Source organism: Melanotaenia boesemani, chromosome 3, assembly GCF_017639745.1.
Source record: "Melanotaenia boesemani isolate fMelBoe1 chromosome 3, fMelBoe1.pri, whole genome shotgun sequence".
Lineage (NCBI taxonomy): Eukaryota > Metazoa > Chordata > Actinopteri > Atheriniformes > Melanotaeniidae > Melanotaenia > Melanotaenia boesemani.
In genome coordinates this window covers 23,596,787-23,606,938 of record NC_055684.1, presented here as the reverse complement: position 1 = coordinate 23,606,938, position 10,152 = coordinate 23,596,787, and the positions used below count along the sequence as shown (strand labels likewise).

The 10,152-nt window shown below is 41.3% G+C and overlaps 1 protein-coding gene across 2 annotated transcripts in view; it reads right to left on the bottom strand.

Moving 5' to 3' along the window:
* Window positions 1-3,941: 3,941 nt before the first annotated feature.
* gli1 (GLI family zinc finger 1) overlaps window positions 3,942-10,152 on the bottom strand; it is a 54,914-nt gene continuing 48,703 nt past the window's right edge. For both annotated transcript variants that reach the window (XM_041980937.1, XM_041980938.1), the window contains exons 11-13: window positions 9,638-9,880; window positions 9,220-9,520; window positions 3,942-9,128 (exon numbers count right to left, since the gene is read on the bottom strand). In XM_041980937.1, the coding sequence (XP_041836871.1) occupies window positions 6,580-9,128; window positions 9,220-9,520; window positions 9,638-9,880 (3,093 nt within the window). In that variant the 3' untranslated portion in view covers window positions 3,942-6,579. The remainder of the gene's footprint in view (window positions 9,129-9,219; window positions 9,521-9,637; window positions 9,881-10,152) is intronic.

Sequence of the window (10,152 nt, the reverse complement as noted above, 5' to 3'; positions counted from 1 at the left end):
GAAGTAAATCTCTAACGCAGCGTACAGGACCCCCACCTTGGCTTTATAGTGACCCCCCACCCCCCACCTTTAACTCTGCCAAATGAGTGCAAGCCGGGGTAGCTTTTCACGGTGCATAATGGGTGCCGCTAAAGAGTCTACGGGGAGTAAACAAACAGGGATCTGACACTGTGGCACAGATTAAGTAGGTTAAAGACAGAGATGCACAAAACGGGCTATCTACTCACCTGTCACTCAAAAACGCTGCTCCTAATGGTCACACAGTTTACTGAGCATAAATAGTTTAAACAACCACAGGCTCATAGCTGCCATAGGAAAATAATTACAACCTTTTCCCTGTTTAAAAAGGCATGAAGACTGAATTAATACCAGTTGGTTAAACATTGTTATTTTGGATTTATAATTGAGTTTTACAACAAAATTTCCCCTTATCAGCTCACTCACTTTCACCATCAGCTCATGGTAAAAAAAAAACAAACAAACAAACAAAAATAAAAAAAAAATAGAATACACGGCCCTTTACTCATTCACCAATCATGACTAGGGGTTTGTTTCCTTAATAGATTCTGGAAGAGAAAGCATCCTGAAGGTGGGGAGGGAGCAGAGGGACGAAGAAAGAGAGGGACATAGGGGTCATCCCGACCCTTTGTGGTGGCATGGTCGGAGGAGAGGGAGGAGAGGAGCTGGATCAGGCAGGGGCAATAAACTTAGCTACCATTGAGGGTCACAGAGGTGCAGAGGTGCTTTGGAGGTCCTGGGAGCTTTTTTTTTTTTTTTTTTTTTTTAAATTACCTTCAAAAAGTGGAAAGAGGAATATTCTCCAATGAAAAGTTCAAGCAATTACATTTGCAGTGTACTCATTGGTCTAAGGCACATTCTTATTCACACTCCTCGATAAACCAGTTTCTACTTGTTGATAAAAGTGAAATCTAGTGGTTTCTCAACTTTATTTAAAAAGTGCCATATTAAACTTCCATCGATGAGTCTGCCACATTCTGACACATCATTACAGCAACAACTGGTACATTAGACATCTGTTCTTTCTAAACATAGTTTTACAGTTATGCCATGTAAAAAGAATACAGAAGTGCTATAGCACTATAGTTTAAGATTTCTACTATCAACAACAACAACATACTTTCTCTCAAACACATTTTAGGGAGCGTGGACGAAGATGTCCCACAGGGTTTTGTCCCAGTCTGAGGTATAGGGGGTTCAAAGCTTCTTGCATGGGGATGAGAACCCTTATACAGCATATTAAGCAGGAGTTAATTATATGCCAACCTAAGTGACAAAGGAAAAGAAAAGCCTTCTCCTGAATGGCCAGACAAAAAAGAGAAAAGTCATTATGCTGCCCACTCCTTTGCATTTGAAAAACTCTGTTCTTATTCCATTTGTAATGCTAGAAGAGGGGATCACATTGCTGAGAGGTGACAGTACTACCTTTGCATCTGTTCCATCTAACCTTTCATATTTTATATTAAAAAACATACTTCAGTCAAAAAAATACACAAACATCCACTCACATACACAAGCACACATACACAAATAGACTTGAATCCTGTGGGTGGGGGGCTATTAGGGATATTTTACGCTTTGGCTGGAAGAATGAGACAAACTCGGGCTCCAACCATGTTATTTGGGGATGTTTGTCTAATTTTGAGAGCTTTGACTTTGTATGATTTCAGTCAGATAAACACATTTACGTGTATTTTAAAAGTCTGGTTTTGTTTGGACTAACAGTAATTAATCATATTCTAGTGTCATGTAAATTTGCTGATTGTCTCCAAATTGTACATTCTGAGTAACATCTCTGTGCTGGAAATCTAATTATTTTTTATCATTATGTCAAACAAGGCTTGAGCAAAAACAAAGACATTAACAGAACGAGTGTTCAGGTTTATGAGACATATTTTTTTTAGTATTTAATATAGAATCCTTTTTTTTTCTTTAACCTGTGATACATTTTCCTTACCTCCATTTCTGTGAAGAACACGTAAAAATAAGTGTCACAGTATACTTCTATATATATATATATATATATATATGGCACCCAAGCTTATAAGCTCATGTACAGTATACTTTACATGAGGGTAAAAAGAATAGTTGCTAAAAATATGTTAAAAAAATTAAACAAAATGTTTGCTATGTGACTTCATTCTATTTCTTTTCAAACGTGGAACTGCTGTTAGTGTGTGTGTGTGTATGTTGCTTAATGTTTAACATATTGTAAAGCATCTTCCGCACTATTTGATAGACATTACCTCTGCATTGTTTTACAATCCTCACCAAATCCCCAATCAGTGGATTAGCATCAAAAACATGAAAAGTATACAACTGTTGAGTCTTCTACATTATCCGCATGTATTGGTCCATGCCTTGATGTCTAGTTTTGGTTAGATTTTATTAAAGATAAAGATTTAGCTTTGACACAAGCCTGCTCCCAGCCTTCTCTCCAACTGACACACAAGGGTTAATGTTCTGTCATTTCTTTTAAAAAAGGACAGCCTTCTAATTTAGTGTCTGCACCTTATTACAAGGATGATAGTTTCTATATGGGTACATAACTTTTGATGTATTGCACATATTTTGAACGTTTCAGACTCTGTGCAATTAAATGGTGACCTCCAGATTTTACGAGGTGTGGGCCCACAGAGGTTGTAACATTAGCTTTTTCTTGCAATGATATTTTCCCAAATGTGTGTATTCTACACATATGGCTATAAAAAATGTGAATTGTAACTGTCCCTTTAGTCTTCTGCCAGCTTCACCCTCCTTCAAACACTATATGTGTCTCTTTTGTGGAAACTGAGCTATTGTTTGAAATCACAAATGTGGGTATGCCAGATTGCAAATCAGTAAGCCGTCAGGAAAACTTCCCCTTGCCTTGGAGCAAATGAGTCAGCTTTAGCATCTTTGCCAGGCTGTAGTGGCTGCTGTGAGTCTACTGTGCCATGCCACAACACCACAATGCCAATATAGCACACTAAGGCCCCTAAACCAAAACGATCCAACACTGTAGAAAGTAAAGGCAGTGAAAATATTTTACAAAGTCAGTTATTCTAAACAGCCTACTGAGCTCACAATAAGAGAGAGATAGAGAGCTATCACATTAGGTCAGTGACAGCTAGCAAACAAAATTAGCTACGAACAAATGGAAAGTTTATCTGGACACCTATTATGACACAGGACATACTTAAATATTCAAGCGTATTGTCACTTACAACTTGCGTCTTTAAAATATCCATCACCTGTCATTAAAGGTTTAAAATGTTGGTTTTAACACTTGGTTCAATCTGTTGAAAACATGTTAACAAGTTTAGCTAGCTGTTGTACGTAGCAGGTGTCCATTCTGTTCCCATGGTTACTGTGATTTACTCTAGTGTGCGTAGTACTTCACTGCAGTATTTCTTTCAGATAGGATTATCAAGCGTAAAAAAATAATGTAGAGTGAAAAAGACACTCTTTCATTGAACTTGTCATGACTCGTGTTCACACCACCATAACATGTGATGTAGAAGACAGAAATATATATGACATCATTTTAAAGCCAAAATGATTGGGAGTCACTTTTACAGATGTTTATTAACAGTTCCATACTCCCATTTTTAAGCTCAGTTTCCCCATCACGCTTTCATATGAGGTGATTTAAATCACAGACCGTTGTTGATAATATTTTACAAGCCAGGTTTGTGTAGTTTTTCTTTCTTACAGCATTCAGCAGGCCGCAGTGCCAATCCCCATTGACCACAGAGAGTCTGTCCAGGCACTGATGTCACCAAGAGCCACTTTTAATGTTCATCTACTTAATCTTGGCAGGTCTTTATAGCCCATAACAGGCTGCTGTGAGGTCTAATTCATATTCAGAACAAGGGGTTTCCAATTAGTCCATGGGACAAAAAAAAAGAAAAAAATTGCGTGGTGAATGGGTGAATTGGGACACGTGCTTTATTCTTGGTCATTTGGATAGACTTTTAAATAATCTCAGGGAGAAATTGTGTAAAATTAATGCAGTTTAACTGTCAGGAGTGACTGTCTATGCAGAAAAAGAATGTAACATTTATGTAATTCCTCCAGAGATACATCCGTGGTATGTCAAACTGAAGTCTATGCATGCATGTTCACAGGCTGTACTGCACTCTATGGGATGAAAGGAGTTACTGCATTAGGCCATCAGGCATAGAAACAAGTCTTCCAGCAAGAGCAGATATACTATGCACTTATATTTATAAGGAAACATGTTAGGATTATTAAAATCTTTATCTAATAATTACAATAATATCATCACAGCCTAAAATATGCCTCTTTATAGGTTATTAAATCAGCTTGCATAGTACCACACAAAGGTTTTGTGAAGTTCTGACAATCTAAGCGGCTAAGAAAAATGTGACAAACATTCTGAATCCATCTCAAACTGCACGTTTATTCATAAAATGGTAAAATATAGCACATATGTATAAAAATGTAGAAAATTGTACACAAAATATAACACTTCACTTTGATCTATTATAGTTATCGCTACCATTATAGCTTTTTATGTCGCTAAAGGTGATATTCTTTTGCCAGCAAAAAAGTCCAAGTCCAAGTCAGAATGAAGGATGACAGTTACAAAACATACACACACAGACTGCAACATCCATAAAGTTCATTAATATAAAAGAATTTGTACAAAACATCTCATACATTCTAAATAACAGCACTAACAGTCAATATTCACGTACTTATTGCTAGTGTTAGTGTTGAGTTATAATACTCTAATTGTGCATCTGTTCCTCAGTCACTTTAAGATGTCTTTGGTAGGTTGTGCACAGGTTCAGAAATGAAGAAATGTTCATTTGTGCTAATACTTGGCAAACACTGAAGTGATACTATTATGTTATGCTGATGAGTCCCATGAAATGCTAAAGTAAAACTTTAATGTGACCCCACTGAGCGCAGGCATGCTCAGATGTTTTTTTTAGTAACTGTCTAAAAAATTACTGTATAAATTATGTATTGTTATCAAAATGAGGTTTGCATGAATAGTTGTAAGAGACAGAGATCTTTCCACATAGTGCTGAAGTCAGTGCAAAGCCACAGTATACAATTAGTTCTCCTACAAAGAGCTGCAGCTTACTTCCTGGGATACAGCTCAATAGTTGTACAAAGTACTGCTCTGTACCTAAAACAAAACATATTTTACTACAGTGGTAGTCACTGATCAAATTCGCACTTCTTGATCCCCTCTCCTGAATTAGTTATACAAAATTTTCCATATAACTCCTCTTTGGGATTAGAGCCAGTGCAGAAGCACTGCACTATGAATGTTCCTCACTTTCTAAACTGTAGGAAACTACTGCATGTCAACAGGCACAAACCAGCTGAGTTAGATATCATTCAATAGCTTCAATAACCATCCTCAGTAGAGTCATGTATGGGTCAGTTTGGGTTCATTTTAAGCAAGGCAGTATGTTGAAGACATACATACCGCCATTTGGAGATGAATATTGATACATATTATACTTGAGCTTTGCTCATTTTATGTACCTTAGAAGGGGTAGGCACACTCCTTACAAACACAACTGAAAAAATTAAGTTGCTTTAGGAATACTTTTAGTAAACACGTGGAGTGCAAACTCTCTATCTGGAAAGGCAAGAACAAAATACATGTAATGTGAATACCAAAGATTCAAAACAAGTCCTGAGTGTGCGTGTGTGTAGGCACAAGTGTTAGGATACAATGTCTGTGATTGCTCTGCATTTGTGTATTTGTAGAAATACTGATAGGCCATTTGTACAGATTGTGTTGATCCTGAAAAAGAGGAAATCCCGAGCAATACTGAAAAATATTTAGTCGCTCAGGAAAATATTTTTTCAATCGCTAAAAGCATACCTTTCTCAGTTCTTCAAACAACCGTTTGAACAAACATCTCAGCCCTCGAACAGCAGGCTTCAGAATTCAAGCAGACTATCAAAAGACAGGATAACTGTCCAAAGTCTCATTGTCATGTACTCTACATTCTGTATATATATAAAACTTATTTACATGTATACTTCTCTGCTCCACTGTTGACAAAGCCCTTTGTAAAAGGAACACCTGTTCAGCAAAAAAGTTCAGCATTGTCATTACGTAAAAGGCAAATGGTTTTGTGTCTCACACTAAGGCACAAGGGGGAAAAAAGTACCAAAGCAGCAGGGGTGAAATTCAGAAATAGGGGAGGGGTAATCAGGTACCTTTGGTTTTAAGGTTTTTAATTTTTTAAACCTTTGAAGAGACCGTAGAGTATCTTGGTCTCAACTTTTAACCAAAACATAGCGATCCCTTTTACATGGGTCTACAGTAAGCTACATATCCCTTGGTAGTTTAGGATCCTGGCAGGTTGGGCTTTATGCATAAAGGCATTTGGGTCTTATGTAGAAAAAACAGTACATAATGTACATTACTGATTTGTGAAATGTTCCATTCAAAGGTTTTCTGTCTCTTTATTGCAAATACAAGGAGAAACCCCTCTAAGCAACAGAACAGACTTTTTAGACCCTAGGCAAGGCCAAAGCCAATGATTGTTAGTCTGAATGTATGTTTAGCTGCCCAAGAGTACTTTAAGATAAAGTGTTAAGGTACTTATTCTCCCCAGCCAGTGAGGTAAGCATGGAAGTCATGTCACCCACAGCCATGTTTGACAGGCCAGAACCTGGAGCAAGGCTGACAGAAGTTTGTGGGGTGGTGAGGCGAGAGGAGGCTTGAGAAGTTGTCCCAGGCTGACCCTGAAGAGGATTGTTGACTGGACTAAATGAGGAAGAATCAGCATCATCGATAATTGAAGTGAAGTCTATACGAGCATTGTCCAAGTCAAGGTTTTCTAAGGCATTTGAAATGGGGCCAGACTCTGGATAGGGAGCCATGGGGGCAGACTTTACACCACCTGTTGGATCCAGATTGGAACCCATACTGTGCTGCTGGCTAAGGCAAGGCCCATTCTGGGGGTCCATGTGCTTCTCTATGTCCATGTTTATCTGTCCAGAGTAGTACATGTTGTTGTTGTTGTTGGAGGGAGAGAACATTTCATTTTGAGGGTGCTGTGGATGCTGGACTGGAGGAAGACGAACCCCTCGTCTAGGGCTGGAAGTAGAGTGGACGGGGCTGAGGTGAGGTGGGCTGCCAAGGTAGCCTCCTCCAACCTGTGACAGGCTGTTCTGGCGACTGAGAGGTTTCCGTCCCTGAGGGGGCCTGGGGACCACCATCTCCTGATTATAGCATGCACCTTGGAGAGCTGTGAGTTGTTGGTCTTTAGGTGTCACTGAGCTGGTTGCTTGGCTGTGGGCACTGGGACTCATGACCAGATTCTGGTTGGGATAGGATGGATACGTCTGGCTGGAATAAAGGCTCTGGTTTTGTGGGCTATGTTGCATTGCTGCTGTCTGAGCACCAAGATCCATGTTGTCAGAAAGAGGAGGCGGTTTAACTCCACTTTGCTGCTGTTCTTGTTGCTGTTCCCACATGAGTGCTTGCTGGGACTGCACATAATTCCTCACCATCATCTCCTTCACCTGGATCATTGGGGTTTCTGATCTCTGGCCATCAGACAGAGTAGAGCCAGTGCAGCCTAAGCTCAACCCACCTTCACTGGGGAAAGAGTTTTGCCCTTGAAAATTACAGCTGGGATTGTTGGAGTTCCTCATCAATACCTGGCCCGTCTGTTGTGGGTAACCCCGTGTCTGCTGTAGAAGCATCCGTTGCTGATGGAGCTTAGCACTTTGACAGGCATTTCCACCACCCATCCCATGGTGAAACTGGTGCTCGGGCTTGATAATGAGCTTGTGAGTTCCATCAGAACTGTTGTAAAGGGCTGTTTGATCATTGAAGTGGGCCTGTGTCTGCTGAGGCTGCAGACTCGGATCTGAAAACTGCATTACTCTCTGGTTCTGAAGAGCATGGTTGGAAGTTTGGACTTGATTGTGGGTGTCATTCCAGGGGCCTCCAGTGTCACCACCTTGGCCTACATTAGGGTAGTGGGGGCCTGAAGGACTGAGCTGGCAGGTGCTCATACTGTACTCAGCCTGTTGGATAAGTGCATTTGACATGCCCTCTGGCTGAGTAGGCCTTCTCTGCCCCATTGGATTTCCACCAGCCCTAGAAGTGACTTCTGTTCCTTGGCCTGGGTAGTGCTGCTGCATGTAAACTGGGTCTGGACAGCTCAGAGAGTCATGCCTTGGGGACAGTTGGTTTGAAACAGGGCCTCCACCTGCAAGGGTCTGATTCTGTTGCTGGTAGCCCATGAAGTTTCTCTCTCCAGGGGTTATCATCATGGCACGATCCCTGGTGTCAACAGGGGTGAGATGGTGCTCCATACCCATAGCTTCCATCATGACATTCTCTGTAATACTAGGAGGACGAGGGGAGTACATGTGGCGGGCAAGACTGGTGTCAGAGCCACGGTGTTGGAGTGCATTCCTGCGGCCCATCATGGCTACATTATTAAGGCTATTGAATCGTTTGGGAAGAGCTTGTGGATCTGCTGCTGAACGAACTGGATCACTGGCTCGCCTCGTGTTGTTACCTGAAGCCTGGTGAGGGTAGATTACACCTGTGCCATATTCTGTGTTGGCACTGTGCCTACGAGGACCACCTTGCTGAAGAAAAGGAGGCAGGGGTTGCCCCTGGTACTCACTTAAAACACCTGCTCTTCTGCCAGGAGTACCTGGCTGCTCCATATTAGGTAAAGGAGTAGGTGGTGGTCCTCCAGTGGCTGCCGCATATTTGGCCTTTAGACTATACTGCTGCGCAGGTGTTAAATTAGGAAGACCTGGTAAACCTCCTCCTCCAGGACATGGAGGTCCTCTCCGACTGGTCTCAGGTGAGAGGGGGTCTCCCCCAGTTTGTTCCAGGCTCAAAAGATGACATCCTCCTCCTGCTGTTCCTCCCATTTGTGAGACCTCACTAGAGCGTCTGCTTGACAGGTAAGGAGACACCATAGAGGAACGACGGCTTACAGTGTAGGCAGAGCTTAGGCTGCTCGTGCCACTTCCTCTTCTATCGTTAGTGGAGCAGGCAATCGATCCCCCTCCAAGCTCATGGTTGGACAGCTCCATAACACGCCGATTTGAGAGAAGTGGGGAAGGTGCACACATTCCCATGTTCTCCCCTGGACCTGCAAAGAAACATCCAAGAAAATAAAAGAGTTAATCAATTTTAAAAATCCAGAGTTATTTTTTTTTATCTTGTTTTATCACAATATGTACCAGGAATGGCAGGAAGTTTGTTGCCTGCACAGCGACCAGGAGGGGTGGGCCTGCGAATTTGTTTCAATTTATCAATCTTCAGATTCTCCAGCCTCTTCAGAGCCTGTGCTGACATCCCCATTGTTCCTGGTTCCCCTCCGCCTCCTCCTCCTGCACCTCCATCTTCCAATGCTGTGAGATCTTCCAAGCTGCCCGCTGCATTAAGGTTCATTTCCACACCGCTGTCATTGTTGTTTGTGCTCCCCAGTGGAGAACGTTCACTGCTGCAAGATGACTGGCCACCGGGGCTTGGCTGTGACTTCTGGAAAATAAAAAGAGATAGAGTTCTAATTCATCGAAGACAATTTGAGAATATGAATTAAATGAGTGTTTTTCCCTTATTTTTAGTTAATTGCTTTCAGTTAACTTTCACACTCACCAGAGCAGTCTCAGGAGCCAACAGCTTGCAGTCTTCTCTGCGTGTCTCCTCTTTCTCCTGCAGCAGTTCTGAGTTTGGGCCTCCAGGGATCATAGCTGATCCAGGGGGTCGGGGGCCTGTGTCTCCACGGTGTTTCTTCGTGATATGGGCTTCAGGGCCGTGTACAGTCTTAACGTGTTTACGTAGAGAGCTTGGATCTGTGTATCGCTTAGTGCAACCAGGAATCTTACAGACATAAGGTTTCTGTAAAAAAGCAAAACAACTGTTAGTGCACAAAAATAATTTTCTGCTGTGTCCCTACATGTCAGTTCTACATCAAATATCATCTTTGAATGGAAAATTTGATCATTCTTCATCATTATCATTCAAATGTAATCTAGTGGCATGAAAAATTTTGAGCCCCTTTGTTTAACATGACAAATGTCTTCAGTTATTTAAGTCAAAGTATTTTTACTTCTAGGTTTTGCAGTTTCGCTATAACCAACAAAAGGAAAAACATCTGAAACTAAAGCTAA